Genomic DNA, 21,188 nt, shown 5'->3' with positions numbered 1-21,188 from the left:
TGGTCTGTATTTTAGGAAGATTTTTCTTTGTTATATTTTCATAGCTCTATGTGTTGTTGGGAGGAGATTTCTACTGCTCTACTCACGCCGCCATCTTGGCTCCGCCTCTCCCTTTCTTTTTTTTAATTGCTTCCACACATAAGAGAACACTTTTTGCTGGGCACTGTGGGCATAGCCCTGCCCTTGAAGTAAAATGACAAAAATTCTAGACCAGAAGTACACATGAACTGTTAAGTGACAACTGTATGCAGGGCTAAGTGGCCTTCCTTTGAGTTCCCAGGATACCCAGTGCCTGTCTCTAAGCCTAGGTGCACTGTTAAAGACAGGAGCACATGGAATGAGCCAGCTCACGTCCACGTCTTAACTCTGCTGCTTCGTAGGTAACAAGTGTGTTGTGTTGTCTCTTGGTGGTGCCTTGCTTGCCTTATCTCTAATTTGGGGATAATGGGAGTTCCTACTTTATAGGGTTGGTAAGAGGGAAAAATTATTTAATACATGTGAAGTACAGTGCCTGGTAAAATGTAAGAATCCGGTAAGTGTTAATTTGCCATTACCTCTGTTACGACATATATATCACACTGAATTATAATTGTGTTTACTTGTTTCTCTCTAGCCTTTGAGATAAGTGGGAGCTTGGGTCTCATAGGGGTGGCAGGCAGTGGTCTCAGTTATACTAAGAATCATAGGCGTCCAGAGGAGGCTGGAGTCACCTTTTTTATTTTTTGCCTTTCATATTCTAAATTGAGATAGAATTCACATACCATAAAATTCACCTTTTAAAGTGCACAGTACAATAGTTTTAACTATACTCACAAATTTGTGCAGCCCTCACCACTCTGTAATCCAAGAATATTTTCATCATCCCCAAAAGAAAACTCTACCCATTAGCAGTTACTCCCCCTTCTTCCTTCCACACAGCCCCTGGCAACTGCTAATCTGCTTTCTGTCCCTATGGATTCACCTGTTCTGGGTATTTCATATAAATGGAATCATACAATATGTAGCCTTTTGTGTCTGGCTGTTTTCACTTAGTATAGTGTTTTTAAGGTTCATCCAATTTAAAGCATGTGTCAGTACTTTATTCCTCTGTATGGATGAATAATACTCTATCATATGGCTGTACCACATTTGTTGTTTTTTTTTTTTGTTTATCCATTCATCCTTTGCACTGGGGAGAAAGGCTATCACTTTTGTGGGCCCTTAAGAGGGGGTGCTAATCCTGATGGGAGAATAGGTTCACCAGAGTTCACTGAAAGGTCAGGCTAACAAAATGATGAACTGTCACCACTTGGGGTCTTTATTAGAAAATTTAGGGGGCAAATATGTTTAATTAATTTTGATTGGTTGAACTTATCAATACCTCAAATATTTTGTTTGAGGAGGATCTCTAGCTTTGAATGTGTTTAGTCTTAAGGGGGACTTGTAATTTGGAGAACAAACTTATCCTTTGCATTCTTAGTTTTATCTATACTTTAGAAAGGAATTGAGGGGGAGGTCAACCTGCATCAGAGCCTACCAATGATAAGACATCAGCACATTCCCTTCTTTGATCTGAATTCAGTTTTTTAAGGCATTGGAAGTACCAGTCAGGACACTGGAAGTAGTGATTTTCTAAAGAGGCAGATGTGTATAGGGTAATAATTTATAGAATGGACTCTGAAACTAGACTCCATGGATTCTGGCTCTTGCTCTGTCGCTAATAAGCTGTGTGATTTTGGGGAAGTTCTGGGACCCTTTTTTTTATATGTAAAATGGAAATAATAATGCTTACCTTGTGTGGTGGTTGGGTGAGGTGCTCAGGACAGTGCTTGGCATATAGAAGTTCAGTAAGTGAAGGTCCTTTTTTAACTACAAGCATGTTTACAGCCTCAAAAAGTAAGTTAGCCTAGAAATTAACAAGAAGTCAGGCTTAGGGCTGGTAAAATTGCCAGAAGCTCAATACCAAGGGGATATGCATATGACTTTAATTTGATCATGCAGTGAAGATGTCAAATTATTGAACCTAGAGCTTCTACTGAGAAGAGAGGATTCTTCTCAGTAAAAATTCACTTGCTTTTCATGGTTCTCTGAAGATTGTACAGGGAACAAAGGCACAAAAGTGAACCAGAATCATTCAGAAGGTTTTTTTAGCTGAACCATGAAAATCTGCAAAGAGAAAGATGTGTTAAGGAAATAATAGTGAGCAATTTTCTCATGTGACCCTCACTTAGTGATCAGCGATGGTCGAGGGGCTTAGGGGCTGGAATAAGGGTTGTGGTCTGAAGAAAAAGTAGATTTTCTGGCCAATGTGGGAAGTTTATTTGGAGTGAATTAAACATGGGTATCATAATTACCAATGACAAGGGCCACACTAGGGTTGGATATCAAATGTGTGTGGTGAGTGAGGTTCTCGGGTTCTGTCGTTCCCTAGTAGTGCTTTGTGACCAGCCACACAATATGAAGACTAAGTCCACTACCTCCACCAAAAAGAAATAGAAATGTAAGCTGCAGGATTTGAGAAGTGTGAGGAAAAATGCCTAATAGGTCACTATAGTGGAAGATGAAAATGAGAAGCAACAACTGAGACAAGCTAAGCAAGTGAGCAAGGGTTTCATTGGGGAAGTGATAGGCAGTGATGATTTAAAAGTGATTTGTAAAGGAACAGAATAGATGTCAGGAAGAGAAATGGCAGTCCTTTGAGCAAAGAGAGGCCTTGGGGAGTGTGGTAAAGGTCAGCACACCCATTAACTTGAAAGAAATGGGACAAGATCAGAGCATCACAGGAAAGGGCAGAAGGAGATTCATGCGTTCATTTAACAGATAGTTACTGTGTCCTGCGTTGCATAAGGCACTGTGCCAAGCGATGCTGTGTGTGTCTTCCTGCCACCTGTCAGGGGAAGGTGTGAGGGTATTTTTGGTTCAGACCAAAACAGCCCTCCAAATTGTCTTGAGTAGCTCACCCAGAGGCCACATTGAGGATTGGATGGAACCCACTTGATCATGAAGGTGGTGCTTTGCTTGCCCTGTCCTGTGTGTCTTCTCTGTTGTAAAGAACTTTGATTTGTCTCTTTGATATCCCAGTTCCCACAGCCAAATACCAAGTAAGTGCCAAAACTCCACTCCCCAGATGGGTTACTTGGAGCAGTACATGTAGGAAGGCTCAGTAAACACCTGTTGAGTTGGCTTATTTATCTAGTTTTTGCAAGGGTTCTCATGGACTATCCACACCCTCTTCAGATTCCCAGATTTTCATCTGTTTAAATCTCCTCCTATTGAAAAGTGAGAATATGTGGCATCTGAACCTGTCCTACATAATTTGTTATTAATCGTCTTCCCAGTTTAGGAAGAATCTCCCTTTCTTTTGACAGATTTAGAGACCTCAGGTTTGTTCGAACAGCAGAATTACTGGCCGGAAAATTGCCTCTGCAGCCTAATGAATATCAGAATATGATCCAGAAACACTGCATGGAAGCTCGTGAAATTCTTCTCAACAAGTCAGTATTGGCCTCAGAGTGGGGCTGTGTTAGAATATTGTAAAGACTGAAAACTCCCTGAAGTAAAAGCTGGTTCCCAGCCTGGGGTTGCACAGAGTTTGCCGACTTCCCTCTGACATCTTTCTCTACCTTCTTCCTTCCATGTTCTAGTTGCTTGATAACCTTTGTGTTTCACATTCACTGCTCTTTGACCCTCACTCCTAGTCTCCCTGGCCTTTTTGTAACTCTCATTCCTATTCCTTTTTGGGAGTAGTGCTTCCATTCTCTCTCTTTGAAATCCTTTCAGGCCTTGCCAGGTTACAGGACAATGCATTTGAATGACTTGTGTTCAGGTGGCCCAGATAAAAGCTGCAAAGTTCCAAGGTGAGGGGGTCTTCAGTCACTTAAACAGTTCCTCTTTCTCTTTGCAAATGCATGCATGCAGAACTTTGTCCAGAGCCAGAGAAATTCTCTTAGTAAAGTGATAATGAGAATACATAGGAATGGATTTTTATTATCAGAGAAAATATGTATGTAATAGTTGGTACATAGTAGCTGCTCAATAAATATTATTGCAACTATGACTTGACTAGTACTTCTCAGACTGCTAGAATAGCACCTTTCTAGCATTCAAAAAGAGAGATGTAATAGGATAAAAAGGCCAGTGATTCCCACTGGGAATTGGAAATTGAGGGAAGTAGCAAGAAAGGAAACAGGAGGCATTTATTTCTTCTCCTGGTTTTCTAATTTCTACTCTTAATTTCTGAACAGCCACTGCAACACTGGTGCCAGGTACCTGCCAGGGAGAGAAGTTGGGCAGAACATTGCAGTTCCTTATGTTCCTTCACCCCAGTCTCTGACTGTAATGAAGAAACTGTAGATCCTTTCCAGCAGGACGTGCTCCCAGGACCCCCTGTCCATTTGGGTATTGCTAATGACAGAATAGCCTCTCAATTAAAATCTTACTACTTGCTGCCTAGGAAAAGGGTGTTGGCAGGTGAGGTGGCCAGGGATATGAAAATACCAATTTACAAAGCTGTTTAGTAGGAAACGAGCTCTCTGCCTTGTCCCAACAGGACTTCTTGGAGCTCAGAAGAGCTTCTTACTTGGATGCCCTCCTGTCCTTACAGGTGGATCCCTACCTGCACCCAGCTTTTCATCTCACAGAAGGAACAGTGGGTCCATTTTGCTCCCAAGAGCAACTGTGACTCGTCCTGTTACATTGAGGAGTATTTTGCCACTGTTTCATCCTTCATGACACTTCAGCTCAGGGAGTTGGTAATTCAGTCCCTCGAGGACCTTGTTTCCTTTTTCATGATACACAAGGTATGTAGCAAATGTGCAGGCTTGATATTTAGGTAGCATTATGTGTGTGTTCATTGCAGATATTGACTTCTGTTCTTTAGTCTTTGAAAGGGGCACCTCTAAGAACAAAAGACTTTGTTGAACTAATTAATAATTTATTCATGAAGCTACTTCAGTGAAGCTGAAGTAAAAACTAAAAACACTTAAGTGCTGGTGTTCAAAGCATCAAACACCCCCTAAGCTTAGATAGTCTAAGGATCAAGGAAGATTCCTTTGGACTTTATACCATGTACGGATTTTACCTTTAAAAGAGTAATGAAAATTTTAAATTGACTGGTTATAAAAAGTTAAGTTCTAAGCATTTTTCCAAATGAAGTCAAGATGAGCAATTGACCTTTTGCTCAAAAAATACAGAAACCAAAACTGCTGAATTTAGAATGCAATGTTAGCATTCTAACAATGACCATCTGTAGATGTCACTGTAATCATCTACTTTGCTAAGCAGAAGAGACTCAGATGTGGGAACAAATCTCACTCTAAAATTCCATAGAAAGGGAAAAGTGAAATCTTTGTATGTCTGAAAGAAAGGGATACTTATGAGTATTTGATGCATAATAGATGTACACCAAATCTTTATCAATTATCCTTAAATATCTAGAAAGGTCTAAAATCAATTACTTAGACATGTACTTTACAACTGCCCTATGGCAATTTTATTAGGCAGTTTTTATGAAATGCGTCTTACATTACATGCCTGTGTAGAAAGTTATATTTCCACACTGATATTTCTGTTATAGAAAAGTTGAGCTCAGGGTGGGCTAAGCCATACCTAACCCTTATTTCACACATGAACAGTGCATGGGGCTCTTCATTTCCTTTTCTGGTGTTCATGTAGTACTATGAATGAGTAAACTTCACTCGCTTGGTTCTAGAAAGCCCATTTTGTGACAGTTGCCATATCTTATGTCTCCTGAAGGATGGGAATGATTTTGAGGAGCCATACCAAGAGATGGAGTTCTTTATACCTCAGCTAATCATGATCAGACTCGAAGTCAGTGAACCCATTATTGTCTTTAATCCATCTTTTAATGACTGCTGGGAATTAATACACAACTCTTTCCTGGAAATTATTAAGAACTCTAAGGGGATCCCCAAGGTATGGTATTCACTTAATTCATTTGTACTTTTAGTCACTTACTGAATAAAATAAATTTAAAATGGGTGTTTTTGCAAGATAATTCAGGTAGGGGAGTTTTACTTTAGGAGGTACACCCCGAGTATACTCCTTTTACCCCAGAAAGAGGACTTGGGCCATAGAGAAGTGTCTATGCATGGAGAACTGTGGATCTAGTGAGGGATTTAAGAGTTACTTTGTGAGAGAGTAGTCTTTCCTCCATGATGTCCACCTCAGAGGGGCAGACGTGTCCCAAGCCATATCCAGTTTGGGTTGATGATTCCTGATGGAGCAATTGCCATGAACATGCCAACAAACTTCATAAAACTAAGTCTGATTTAGATCTTGAAGTTCCAAGTGTAAGTTAGTTTGTTTAAACACTGTAGGTGTCTGGAGAGATTGAAACTTCCCTTCCTGGCCTAAGCCCTTTCCAGTTTCCTTTCCACAGTGGCATTACTAATCATTAGCAGATTAGTAATGGGCAGGATTTTAGTACTGGGCAGGATTTCCCACATGAGTGTGACTCTTTTGCATTCCATCTTCTTCTATTTTCCCCTGGGTGTTTGGTGTGACAAAAGGGCTGGTGTCCAGTCCTACACAGAAAAGCAACCTGTGGGGTGTGTGTGTGTATCTCTCCCCCCGACCCCACCCCAGTCATTACGTATGATGCTTGGATGCTCTTAAACACTCTGCTTTGCAGTCCTGTTAGTTCAGGAGAATTCTAAAAACTCAAGATTTGAATTGGGTTTTGTAGGGAAGCTTGTGAAGCCAAATGCCCTATACGATTTCACCAGAGAACTCTTAAGTTTGGTGTTTTGAATCTAACCTAGCCTGGTTAACAAGAAAACTGGATGTGTGAAGGGGGAAGAAGCAGGGGGCAGCTTTCCTACAGTCACCATCCCTAGGAAGGAAATGAAAGAGAAGACTGTGTAATTTGAAAGGATAAGTGTGGGGCTTGGGGACAGATAAAATACATACCACTCAAGTTCTCCTTAACTGCTGTTGATGAACAGTGTTTGCAAGTAGCTGGGCCAGAAGCACCCTGGGCTCATGTGGCTGCTGTGATAAATAGGGGCTGGTGTAGATTTAGTGGATGGTAATGCTAAGGCATAGTTGCAGGTCAGTTGTACCAAGTTTGAAAGCTAGGCCAAGTGAATGCTGATGACTTTATCAGACTTTGAGAAAAAGCAGCCTAGGCTCATAGAGTTTTCTCTCTAGAGATGCTCACAGCACTGGCCTCTGCCCTGAACCTCTCAACCTGTTTTATGACTGAACTAGGTAGTGAAAATTTAAAAGAATAGTCCCTCAGGTTGAATATCTAAGAACAGTAACAGTTTGACTGCACCCCCGACCCCTATCAATTCTGTCTCCCTGTGGTTAAACATTAGTTTTAAAGGTTGGGAAAACATCAGCATGGTATTTTTGAAAATAGCTCTCAAGGTGCAGAAGGAGTTCCTATTTATGAAAAAGATACTAAAGGAAACCAAAATATTGAAAAATGTTTGTCTTAGCAAGAAAAATAAGAAAGACACAGATGCTTTCTAACTAAAAATGCAGTAAGAATTTAAGTCTGCATTGGCAGCCATGTTGATGCATTGCTTTCATAGTTAGAAAATAAATATTACCATAGAAAGGGGCTGCCTGGGCCAGTCTCTCTCCTGGTGGGAGAATTTCTCACTCTCAGCCCCAGGGAAATAGAAAATTGGACAAGTATGCAGGCAGAAAAGCACTGAGGGTGATGACCAAACCAGGAAGCCTGCAATCAGAGAGCCAGGGAGTTAAGCAGATCATAACAACAATTACCTGGAAAGGGCACTGTTCTCAGCTCACATTTACAACTGCACTACAAGGCATGGAGAACCAACTCTTCCAATTCAAGACTTCTCCCCAAGAGACAATCCATTATCCTGCTCCTGTGTGATCTGTTGCACCAGTGGTGCTGCCCCCATTTCATCCATGTGCTTGACCAATGCCAGATCCTCCATCTCTCTGCTTTCAACCACTGTCTGCAGCACGGCCACAGCAAGAAGCAGTTGCTTCTCCATTGGCTTAAAAACCTCTGGATTGTCCAAAGAAGGAAGACACAGACCATTTGCACTTGCTTTTCCACCTTTCTAAATCAGTGCATTCTAATCAATAGTATATAACTGGTATAACTCACTAAAGCACTCTGGAGGTCTGAGACTGGCCACTAAAAATGTTCTTAGCAGAGGGGGCAGAAGAAGGCAGTGGGTCCCCAACAGGGGCTTTGCAGCCTTTACAAGTCGTGCAAGTGTGAACATTGTTCAGAGACACACAGGTGCTATTAAGAAGTTGGAGTTTGAATTCTCAGAAAAGATACTGTTCATACTTCATGATCATAAAGCCATAGCTTCTTTTCCCCCTGAAGTGAAAGAAGAGTCTAGTATATCTCTCTTCTTCAAATGAGGAAACAGAAGTTCAGAGAGGAGAAGCATTACCTAAGGTCACATAGTCAGTTGGTGGCAGAGTCAAAATTAGAACACATGCCTCTAGCAGCTTTTCGTTAGAAAAGTGGGTTTGGGTTGGGCAGGGAGCACCACTGTAATACTCACACAGCATTTATTGAGCAATCACTACATGCCAAGCTCTTATTGACCTCATCACAATAGTGAAGAAGTCAGATAAGATCCAACCATCATGGTATTTATATCCCATGACAAACTTGGAACGCTAATTACACATCCATTTAATTAAAATTGAGATGAGTGCCAAGGAGACAAAGTTCAGAACAAGAGTATTAAGCAGGGAAACCTAACGTCCACTGGGGGCTCTGGAGGACTCTCTAAGGACATGAGACTTGAAAGCAGCAGGGATTTGAAAGCTGAGTAATTCAACAAGAGAGAGAAGACAGAGAGAACAGAAGTAAAGGGAACAGTGGGGTGATTCCAGCACTATCCAAGAGGAAACAGCTGGTGTCCCTGGAAGTGAGTGCCTTGCAAGAGATTCTGCATTTTGGTGCCATCTCCCTTGTAGATGTATTGTGGCATCTAAAGGTGGTTTTTACTCTTTAGGTGGAATCTATCCTATTCCCAGAGTTGAAAGGATATAATCTGATTCTTGGAACCGTTAACTCAGAAGAAAAACTGGTTTCTGATCTTTTGGATCAAACTTTCGAGGTATTTCAGAAAAATCAAATTGGCCCCCACAAGTAAGTTGGTTTTATTGTAACAGCCTTTTGGGCATTGGTTTGTTTATCATCAAATAAGGAATTTCTGTTCCCACATACCTAAAACATATACATAATAAAAATAACCAGTACTTACTATTAATCTCCATTTTATAGATATACTGTTTATCACCATTTTACAGATGAGGAAACTGTAACTTTACCAATGTTACACAGCAAATAAGTAGGAGAGCCAGAGTTCAAATTCAATTACAGGTCCACCTCCATTATCTGAAAGCCATGGGGCCAGACAGATGTTGGCATTTATAAAGTTCTTGATTTTAGAAAAGTAACACAATACATCATATATTGTGATGCAGATTCATTAAGATACTGGGCAGCACCCCTTAACACTGAAAAATATTGATATTTCTGCAGTGAAAACTATGAATATTCACAAAAAGCCTCACATGGGCTTAGGCCAGCCTTTGCTATCAGATGAATTTTGAAGCAACTTTTGTTTTCAGAGCTTTGGGAATTTAAGGATTAGAGAAAGGGGATTGAGGGCAAGGTATCTGAATGTTCCTTAAATCATCACAGTGTAGAATATTTGCAGTTGCCCATGAGAGCAGTTACTAGTTTAGGGTGATCATACAATGTAGCTTCTAAACTGAGATGCTTGAGAGCAAAGATGGCATTATTAGCAATTATCATGGGACAATAGGTGCAAATCTGGATTGTCCCGGGCAAATCAGGGTGTATGGTCCCCCTAACCCAGGGTTTCTTGACTATGGATCTATTGACATTTAGACCAGAAAATTCTGTATTGCAAGGGGCTGTCCTGTGCACAGTAGGATGCCTAGCAGCCTCCCTGACCTCTGCCCACTATCCTACCCTCCCCTAGGAACTGCCCCCACTTGTGACAACCAAAAATGTCCCCAGACATGACCAAATGTCCCCTGAGTGCAAAGCCACCCCCAGTTGAGAACTGCTAATCTAGTCTAAAAATCATGGCCTCATATTTGGAAGCTCTGCCCTCATGAATTTGATTTGGGGTCCTCTATTTGAAACTATTTTTCCTGAGCATTGAATCTTGTACTTAGTGTACCATTCTATACTGACAGTTCCATGGGCCTCTCTTTGTGTCTCAGTTTCAGAGTCTCTGAAGTATTGGCCAACTCTTGGAAATGTACCCCTAGGCCCCACAAAGTCAATTCTGTTTACTTCATATCATCTTTATTTTAATTCAAATGTATTTTAGGTTAGAGCATCCCAAACACATCCTACAGTCTGTGGGAAATCTGCCCAGCCATTTTTGCATGATCTGATAACAAACAGAGAGAAACTAATTTTATTCAATTATTTTAGGTTCATTAGTTCCAAATTCTCATCTTAAAATTTAGGCATAGAATTTTAGAGCTGGGAGGAGGGATGGGGACTAATGTTTACACTACACATTCATTGTATGTCAGACATTTCATTGCTCTTTAATTGCTATATATAATTGCTTCATAGATACATTATTTTAGGTAAGCTTTAGAACAGTCCTGTGAGTTATTATCATTTCCTTTTAAAATTAAAGACACTGATCACTGAAATATCCTAAGATCATGCATCTAGAAAGTGGCAAATTGGAATTTGAAGCCAAAGTTCTGAATTCTCAGTACCTGTACCTTTTGCCACATTATGATTCTTTTTCCTGGGTTAGGCTAATTTTTATGATACTATCTTTTTTATTTGCCACTCTGACTAATCTGGTTTGGTGACCTGTATTTGTATCTTTGATCTTACGTTCTTCAATATGGAAGATACTTAAATGTATACAGAAAGTATGATGACTTGTTGGATAACACAGCAGAACAAAACATCACTGCATTCCTGAAAGAAAATCATGAAATTGAAGATTTTGTAACGGTAGGAAATGCCACTTGACATTTTGTATTTTCGTGACACGTGTGACAGACAATCCAATGAGTAGTAAGAGTGTTTTGTTAGGATATATACTATACTTAATGTTGGGCTAGGTTGGCCAGGGTTGAGGCTGGGGGCAAATACATAGAGGCTAAAGGCAGATTAAACTACTGAGTGTGCTTCTTTCTACAGAGGATCAATAGCATAAAAAAGTGGAGAAGTGAAATTGCATCCATGCACATTTCCGTGCCTTTGGCTATGTTCTGCCTTGATGCCGTGACTCTAAATTATGATCTCTGTGAGCGAGCCCAAAATCTTAAAGACCGACTGATTCAATTCCAAGTGGATATAAACCGGGACATGAATACCAGGTATCGCTATTGGGTGCAGAGAAACAGCAACGATATTTGGCACAAGTGAGAGAGAGAATGGAAGAGTGGCCAGAACCTGTGCCTTTCAGCGATGAACAGACTGAGCTTCTAGTTCAAGTTATATCTATCCAAAAATGAGGGTGGTGGGGAATTCAGCTTCAGGCTAGAAGGTGAACAGCAGGGAAAAACTACATGGGACTTGGAGCAGGAAGGTAGAAAGCATCCTGAGGCAGTCTTCAGTCCTTCAGCCTTTGCTTTCTTGTGGGCAATTCCAGGGACATGCTGCTGCATAGGCTTGGCTGTCCCAGGGCATGGGCCCTCTCACTGGTCTAGAGCACATTTGGAGACACAGGGTGTTTACAGGCACCCCTTAGAGTTACTCCTATGCAGACTTGTGCTTTTAGGTCTGGGGATTCTGATGTTCAATCTTTTTTTAGATATTTTTAAAATTGAAGTATAGTTAATATACAGTATTATATTGGTTTCAAGTATACAATACAGTGATTCAATACTTACATACATTATTAAATCCTCACCTCAACTAGTGCAGTTACTATCTATCAACATAGAAAGATCATAGAGCCGTTGACTATATTCTTCATGCTGTACTTACATCCCTGTGACCAGCTTATGTTATGACAGATTTTGTGCCTCTTTATCTCCTTCATGTATTTCACCCACCCATCCCAACCTGTCCCCCATGGTAACCACCAGTTACTTCTCAGTGTCTATGAGTCTACTGCTATTTTGTTTTGTTTTTAGATTCCACATAAAAGTGAAATCATATGGGATTTGTCTTACTCTGCCTGGCTTATTTCACTTAGCATAGTAACCTCTAGGTCCATTCATGTTGTCACAAATAGCAGGATTTCTTTCTTTTTTATGGCTGAATATCCCATTCAGCCATAAATAAGATGTGTGTCTATGTGCCACATCTTATTCATCTGTTCATCTGTTGATGGACATTTTGGTTGCTTCCATATCTTGGCTATTGTAAATAATGTGGCAATAAACATAGCAGTGCATATATATAGCTTTTCAAATCAGAAATTTTGTTTTATTTGGGTAAATGCCTAGAAGTGGAGTTAGTGGGTCATATGGTATTTCTGTTTTTAGTTTTTTGAATATACTCCATACTGCTTTCCATAGTGGCTGTACCGATTTACATTCCCACCAACAGTGTAGGAGGGTTCCCTTTTCTCCACATCCTTGCCAACCCTTGTTATTTCTTCTCTTTTGGATAGTGGCCATTCTAACTAGTGTGAGGTGATATCTCATTGTGGTTTTAATTTGCATTTCCCTGATGATTAGTGATGTCAAACATCTTTTCATGTGCCTCTTGGCCATCTGTGTTTCTTTTTTGGAAAAATGTCTGTTCAGGTCCTCTGCCCATTTTTTAATTGGGTTATTTTGTGTGTGTGATGAGTCATATGAGTTTGTTATGTTAACTTTGGATGTTAATTAACCCCATATCAGATAAGGCATTTACAAATATATTCTCCTATATTGTAGGTGGCCTTTTTGTTTTGTTGTTGGTGTCCTTTGCTGTACAGAAACTTTTTAGTTTGATCTAGTCCCACTTGTTCATTTTTAATTTTGTTTCCCTTGCCTAGGGAGATATGTCCAGAAAAAAACTGCTCATGCTAGAGATTTTTGCCTATATTTTCTTCTAAGAATTTTATGGTTTCATGTTTTACATTGAGGTCTTTAATCCATTTCAAGTTTACTTTTGTGTATAGTTAGACAGTAATCTATTTTCATTCTCTTGTATGTAGCTATCCAACACCATTTATTTTCCCAGTGCCATCTATTGAAAAGACTGTCTTTTCCCCATTGTATATTCATGGCTCCTTTGTCGTATATTAATTGACCGTATATGCATGGGTTTACTTCTGAGAGCTCTATTCTGTTCCATTGATCTATGTCTGTTGTTGAATCTTAAATTTTTCTTTTTACTGATAACTATGTATTAGTCAATACATTTTTTTGGTTGTAAGGGATAGAAGCCCAGAAAGACTGGCTAAAATATAAAAGGATATTTGGGGCTCACGTATTGAAAAGTTCAGAAGTTCCTAGCTTCAGGCCTTCAAGATTGCAATTAGGATGCAATCTCCCTCTCTCTACTCAGCTTTCCTCTGTCAACTCCCATCTCTGTGCAGCTCCAGGCTTACATCCTCTGAGGTTCCCATCCACAAGGGAAAAAGGTTTGTCTTTCCCATAGACTCATGAAATTCCTGGTCCATGCAACACTGGGTCATCTGTGCAACAGTGAACTAAACACCACAGTCAAGAGAATGGCTTAGATCTGGGTGGTGTTCCCATGCTCTGGAGTGAGTGCCTGCCCTACCTAAACCATGTGATCTGAGAGAGGGAAAGCGGGAACCAAAGAAGACTTGAGGGCTGGTTACCAGAAGAGGGAATAATGCTAAGAGACTGGGATGGCAACTTGTCTGCTACTATGTCTTTACTTGAATGTTACAAAATAGTTAATCCATGTTATTCTAGCCCTCTTCCTCAGAGTGCTTTAAGCTATAGGCTAAGGTGATTTAGTAATAATGACCACTATTAACATTATATGTTGTATTATTCATGTATGTATAAAATATTTATATATATATACTGCATTTTATAGCACTTGAAGGTTTACAGAAACTCATCAGCAAATTAATAATAATAATAGCTACCATTTTTCCAGCACACATCATAGTCCAGGCACTGTGTCAACATTCTGAACATCATAGATCTAACCAAGTCATCACACTGACCCTAAGGTTCATTATTCTCCCCATTGTGTTGATGAAGAAACTGACCCTCCAAAGGTTAACAAGTGGCACATCCAGGGCTTAACTAGTTTATTTTGACCCCAAAGTCCAAGCTGTCCTCCACCACACTCAGCTTTTGACCAAATGAGTGACCAAATGATGGGATTCCCAGTTTTGGTGCCATAAAACTTGGTTTTGAATCTAAGACCTTCCATTTATTAGCTGTGTGTCCCCTGGCTTCACCTCTCATATCTTTAGCTTCTTTGCCTATAGAATAAAGGTTTAGGAGTAAAACAGTAAAAAGTTTGCAGCCTACAAACTAGTAATGCACTTTTTTGGGAAAGTTTGAACATCAAAAATATTTTTTTCTTAAGCTATAGTCCATCTGTTTCTGTCTAATCAAAACAACATGGTGCCTTGGTTGGTCAGTGCATCCATCATCAAAATAAACATAGTTTCCTTAGGCCTTTTTAATATAAGTGAAAATAAGGGTGCCCTTACAAATCCAGGAATTTCTAAAGCTGCAAAAACCCCAGGTTGGGGGCTGAGTTCTGAAATTTCTTTATGCCTTAAAAATAGTGACTATGACTCATTTAACCTTCTTGGCCACCCCATGAGGTAGGTAAGACAGATGTAAGACCCCTTACTGAATGAAGGAGAAAATTAGGCCCAGAAAGAAAACTAACTTGCCCAAGTAGGTGAGTTTGAACCTTCTTTTCCCAAGCCCTGTCCTTGTAACTTCACTGTCCTATTGTTACTGAGTGAGGTGTCTTCCTGTTTCCAATGAACAGGTGCACCCTACAATGGGGTGCTCTGGGCATGAAGGTAGGAGGGCACCTTGAAGTGCATTAATAGGAAAGTGGGCATGCTGTTCATATCCACTGCAGGTACATTGGTCTAAGGTTGGTAGAACAGTGCCCTGAAGTACTGACCCAAAATGCAAGGACCTGAGTAGAGATATAAGAAATGACCCCTTTGGTCCAGCTGCTTGTTTCCTTCAAGATGAAAAGATGAAAAGTCTTGTCGAAAAATGATGATGGAGATTGATACAATATTTACAGGCCTCTCTATGCCATCCCTATACCAGACAGAGAAGAGCCCTGTGCTTTGGGACCTTTTAGATTTTAAATGATATGATCAGTACATGTAGAAGGCAGTGTTTCCTATACAGGGCATATTCTGTATTAATTTGTTGTGATTATAAAACATTTAGCAAAACAGCTCACATTTGTATTTATTTTCTGTTCCATACCTCTCTGTCCCATGTTTTTCCTCCTCAAAATCCATCCCTTTCAAGAAAAATAAATCTGTTGGAGAAAAGGAAATATAAAAACCTTTAATTGCTAAGGTGTTATGTTGGTCAGATTCCTCATATTACTGGCCCATATTCAGGAACTTTTAGAAGGTCTGGTAAATAATGGGTCCACTGCCACCCTTCTGGACCCTTTCAGGAAGCTGATAGCCAGTAGCCACATGGTTTTACTGTTTGTTCTCTTAAAAAAAAAAGGGAATAAGGATAAGTCTTATCAGATAGGAGTCTATCAGACTGAGAGGACCTACCATCTATCTGAATTAGACTAGGCTTAGAAAAGAAATAGACCTAAGGTGTCACGATTGAACACAATGGAAGTTTATTTCTTGCTGAGGGTAGTTTCAGATTGGTGGGGGAGATCTATGTGCACTTAGAAACCCAAGAATTTGGTAACTTAACATCTTCAAGATGTAGCTTTCAGGGTCATTGTGAGGGCTGACACCTAGATAGCTGGGAGGAGGAAGGAGCATGGAGGAGTATGCAGGGACAGTTCAGTGTGCTGCACCTGAAAGGGAGGCACTGCTCCCCACATCCCATTGATTGGAACTCAGTCACATGACCATACCTACTGTGGGTTCAGTTGTGCCCCCCTGAAGTTCATATGTTCAATTCTTAGTCCACTCGGGATGCTATAACAGACTACCACAGGTTAAGTGGCTTATAAACAACAGAAATTTATTTATCTCAGTTCTGGGGTCTGGGAAGTCCAAGGTTAAAGCTCCAGCAGATCCGTGTCTATTGAGAGCCTGCTTTCTGGCTCATAGACAGCTGTCTTCTTTGGAAGAACAGATGAGGGGTCTCTGGGGTCTCTTTTATAAGGGCACTAAATGCGTTCATGAGGGAGTAGTCCTCATGACCTAATTACCTCCCAAAGTCCACCTCCGAGTACCATCACATTGGGTATTAGGCTCAACATATGAATTTTGGGGGTAGACAAACATTCAGTCTGTATAGAGCACTAATGCCCAGTATGGCTATAAGGACTTTGGAAACAGGGCTTATAGAGAGTGATGAGGTTAAATGGGGTCATAAGGATGGGGCTCTAATCCCATAGGAAGGGTGCCCATATAAGAACAGGAAGAGACACCAGAGCTTGCTCTCTTCACCATGTGAGGACACAGTGAGAAGGTGGCTGTCTGCAAACCAGAAAGAGAGCCCTCACTAGGAAACAAATTGGTCAGCACCTTAACTTTGAACTTCCCAGTCTCCAACACTATGAGAAAATAAGTTTCTGTTGTTTAAGCCATCCAGTCTGTGATACTTTGTTACGGTAGCCTGAACTGACTAGTAATATACTGAAAATATTGAGGAAGCTAGGAAGTACAATCTACCTCTGAGTCCAACCAATGGAGAATACTCTGAACCCATATAGTGCCATAGATAATTTTTCCCTTTGGAAAGTTTCCGAATTGTATAAACATTCTGTTCTGAAATGCCAGCATCATCTACAAAGATATTTTAATCATTTTTATTTTCCTTTTGATACAGTTAGCTTCATTAAGAAGGAATATTAAGGATGAAAATATTAAAGGAAGTGTATTTTATCTATAACATGACTATCAACATGTAATGATCGATTAATAAGAAAGACTGTAATAGCTATTATTGCTAACATTTCTTGAGGGCAACTTTATGCTAGGCATGGCTGTATTGCAGATGGCTTATGGCTTATTCCTATTTATCAGGATAAAGACTGTCATCGGCTTTGTCTAAATGAGAGCATATTTGAATTATCCTTCTGATAACATCCTTTTTCACAGTTTTGTGTTTGAAGAGAAGTGGGCAGTTGGATCAGCTGGTCCCAGTAGCTGAACATCAGTTTCTTTATGCTGCCAGGAATTACCTGTAGCACGTGAGGCTGAGCTTGCTTGCGCACCACTGCTAGTGGTTACAAATAAAATAGTGCTCTACTTCAACATAAAAGTTGAGGAGTTGCTGTTGCTGATGGTGGTGGTATTCTTGTTATTTTGGTCTAAATCTGGATTCTACCCATGAGAGGTAATGTGGTATATTTATTAAAGATTACGAGCTCTGGAATCAAATAAACCAGGTTCAGATCCTGGCTTGGACACCTACACAGCATGTTGCTTTGTATAAAATAATTCAGCTTCACTTTTTTCTATTGTCAGTAATAGTAGTCCCAACTCTTACAATTGTTGTGAACATTAACTGAGCTAATATATGTTCAGTAATTGGAATGGAGCATGGCTCATAATAAAGGTAACATGTCAGACATTATTGCGTTTACTCCTGTTATTACTCCTGAAGTGTGGTGTGCATGTGAATATTATCCCTCAAGGATGTGCAGGTTGAGAAAAACTGGAAACCATTGTTCTAGTTTCTAAATAAGAATCTGGATGTTTAGCATAATAGTTCTTAGAAGAAAGTTATCTTAGATGATGATGGTGATAATGGCTGTTTCTTTCCCTGTAGCATTTGTAGTCAGTACAGCACCATTGCAGACAAAGTCAGCGAGATTCCTGCCAACACTGAGGAGCTAGTATTCCTCATTGAATTCTTAAAGAAATCTAGCAATGTCACAGTGTTCAAACTCAGGAGGCAACTTAGAGATGCAGTTGAACGACTAGAGTTCCTAATGGACTACGCAGACTTGCCCCGTAAGTCCAATGCCATCTGTATCTATATGCAAATGTACATGCACGTGTATATTGTTAGAAATAAGGAGTCCGGGGAAGGAGAATCAGCAATCCTAACACTAAATATCAATATTGGGAGAGCTGAGTTTCATGTGTCCCTGTATGTTAGAGGCACTTATTCCACACTCTTATCCATAGGAATTTATTTCAAATTAAGGGAATCTTATTGTTAGGTGAAAAGAAGAAATATCTAGGGACTTAATTCATTCTTAGATACCTGTCTTGGCATTCTGTGCCTGGTTTCCTGGAAAAGTCACTTCCACACACAGAGTCCTTTTATAAGTGGCTAGATTTCATTCATTTGTGATCTTAATACAGCCTCTCCTTTGAGGGTGCCAGAGCTCTTTTCTTCATGCTCCTGCATATTTTAAAAGCAAAAAGTGGCCAGGGCCCCTTCACGGCTTATTGGGCCCAGTTAAGAGTTTTGTAAGGACTCGGTTCTGAAGGAAAAGCTGATATTCTTTCTACAAGCCAAGCTTTTTCCATCTGGAAATACCTGTGAATTACTTAGTGTTCACAGTGTTTTGGTGGGGAATGGTATGGGAGGGAGGGAGAGGAACCAGGAGTGAAAAGGGGTTCCCTAACCATCCATATGCACATTCATGAACTGGTCCCTCACCCATGTGAACACATATTGGACTCTCTCACTGTGATCTCTGCCTCCTAGATTCCCAAGGGTCCAGAGGAAACCCAGGGCATTTTAATGGATCTGAGCCATAAGATGGGTATGGCATCTGGCACTGATAATGTTAACTGACATTTAATCAAAAGGGACTTGATGCAGATGAGGTGAAATAGTTTAAAGAGTAGAATCAGAACTTCAACCCAGATTTCTGTTCTACTCACACCTAGCCTGGTAGGACAATAAAGCATAGCAGTTAGAACATGGGCTTTGGAGTTGCTTAGACCTGGGTTTGATTTCAGCTCCGCCAGTTTCTAGTGATGACCTTGACCACTTGGCTTAACTTTGTTTCCTATCATAAAAACAAGGATAATAATACCATCTACCTTCTAGCCTGGCCCTTGGTAAGTTCTTAATAAATCATTCATCCATAATAGGCCCATCTATTCATTGCCACCCCTACACCCACCTCTCTTGATCTCATGTTCTGCTAAATTAATTCCCCACATGCTGATGCATGCTGACAGTGTCTGGAGCAGACTGTGTATGTTTTGCAGAAGAGGATATCAAATTGAACAGCACTCTGTTCCTCTGGCCAGACCAGATTGAAGATATCTTTGAGAACAGCCAAAACCTGCTCCTTAGCAAGAGGGATCAGGTGGAGATGGACCTGATTAAAAGGTAAGGAAGAGTTGAGGTTGTTTTAGAAATGATTCTGAGCTTCATAACATGCTGCAGGTTCCTGGTTCTGTCTGGAGCCTCCCACAGCAATGCATGGACAAAGGCTGAAGACAGTTGGTAGAATTTCCTTTTGTTTCCCACTGAGGGATGTGCTCTTTATGCATGCTTCATTGTAGTAACTCCTGTCAGTGCCTTCCCTGCCTGCCTTGAACAATGGAATTTGGTGATGCAGAGAGAAAACGACAAAAATAGAGGCAAGTAATAATGGACTTGCAATAATAGTGGCAAAACTGTCAACCTTACATTGGAGACCACAATTCTGAGAGATATCAAGACAGGGATAATAAAGGCATGGTAGGGGGCCGAGACATTGCCTCTTTTGCAGCTGTTCTTGTTCAGTGCTAGTATGACTGTAATCATTTATTCACTCCTTCATTATTTGTCAATTCAATCAGCATTTATTATGGATTTTTACTATGTGCAATGCTGTATTCTAGACATGTGTTTGGCTGCTAAATAAAGATTTTAATTGAATGACAGACATACTAAAAATCAGTGTAAAGTGAAGTGGGCCAAGTACATGTACATGGTGAAGACACACATGCATGCACACACACACAACCCATCCCAGCTTATAACACACTGTGAACTGAAGATTCATACAGTTACTATCCCCATTACATGAAACACCCACTGTCCAACTTCAGGTCCCACAATGACAGCAAGTACACACAAGAAAGGAGATGAGTAGACAAAAGCAAAGATTTCTACACAGAATGGAAGTTTGGACTGAAAGTTAAACCCATTAAGTTGCTACCTTCAACAATGGCCTAGATCTGCTGCCCAGAAAAGTATAATGACCAAAACAAAAGGGTGTGTGTGTATATATATATTTTTCTCTGACAGTCTTCTCTTTCCACCTAAATGGATACTGTCCAATGTGTGAAACTGATATTTTTTAAGTAATAGACTTAATTTTTTTGGAACAGTTATAAGCTTATAACAAAGTTGAGCAAAAAGTACAGAGTTCCCATATATATCATTTCCCCTACACACAGCCTCCCCTATGGAGCTGATTTTTGATGCCTTCAGGAAGCAGAACCATTGTCTGTAGGTTAGATGTAGATGTACAGTGACAAGTTTCTTTTTGAGCCTTGGTGTTCTCATTTGAAAAAGGTGCTAATAAAGCCAATATCAGATCATCTCATTTCATGAGAGGTATCATGGTGCTGAAGGATGAAATGAGAGAATCTGAGATTGTACTTAGGTAGCAACCAGCACATAGTAGGCATTCAAAACCTGCCAGCCTCCTTCAACCTTCGATTGACTTCTTTGGGAGAAAAATGCTTTTTCATTTCCAAACCACCCTCTTGTGTGCATACATTTAAACATTAGTATAAAACTATGTAGAGACAGTAAGTGCTGTTGAAGTTAAGAGGATGGGTAGTGGCTCTGGGAGATGTGGGAATAACTGTCATTTATAATGAGAGGAGAATGGTGCTGGGTTTCTCCTGTTGGAGGGGCAGCTCTCAGCTTAATCCTGTCAACTGGTCCCCAAGCTCTAAACAGCAGAGGTCAGCAGAAGAGAAACCCACAGCCCTGGGCTCAGCCTTCTCTTTGGCAAACCCTTAAACCTCATGTCCATCATTTCTGCATTAATCCTGAGAACAGTGGGAGGAGGATTGAGCAGTATCAGTTGTTCATTCCTCTTCTGTGAAAACAAAATCCATTCCCTTTCCAAGAAACTTGACCTTCATTTCCCAGCCCACAGTAATTTTTGGCCTTGATGCTGATTATTTTCCATTTGCAGCCCC

General features: G+C 40.3%; 1 protein-coding gene across 8 annotated transcripts in view; it reads left to right on the top strand.

Moving 5' to 3' along the window:
* Positions 1-21,188, top strand: part of DNAH3 (dynein axonemal heavy chain 3) — a 216,719-nt gene that overhangs the window by 24,643 nt on the left and 170,888 nt on the right. For 7 of the 8 annotated variants that reach the window (XR_012122282.1, XM_073215466.1, XM_073215464.1 and 4 more), the window contains 8 exons: positions 3,348-3,473; positions 4,583-4,778; positions 5,734-5,913; positions 8,964-9,100; positions 10,867-10,972; positions 11,162-11,340; positions 17,848-18,032; positions 19,251-19,374. Coding sequence is in view for 7 of the 8 variants with exons in the window: in XM_073215466.1 (XP_073071567.1) it covers positions 3,348-3,473; positions 4,583-4,778; positions 5,734-5,913; positions 8,964-9,100; positions 10,867-10,972; positions 11,162-11,340; positions 17,848-18,032; positions 19,251-19,374 (1,233 nt within the window). In the remaining variant the exon portion in view is untranslated. The remainder of the gene's footprint in view (positions 1-3,347; positions 3,474-4,582; positions 4,779-5,733; positions 5,914-8,963; positions 9,101-10,866; positions 10,973-11,161; positions 11,341-17,847; positions 18,033-19,250; positions 19,375-21,188) is intronic. The other variant, XM_073215470.1, reaches the window with a different exon arrangement.

Source organism: Manis javanica, chromosome 10 (assembly GCF_040802235.1).
Source record: "Manis javanica isolate MJ-LG chromosome 10, MJ_LKY, whole genome shotgun sequence".
Classification (NCBI taxonomy): Eukaryota; Metazoa; Chordata; class Mammalia; order Pholidota; family Manidae; genus Manis; species Manis javanica.
The sequence above is the reverse complement of the archived record's forward strand: the minus strand, read 5'-3'. Positions and strand labels throughout refer to the sequence as shown.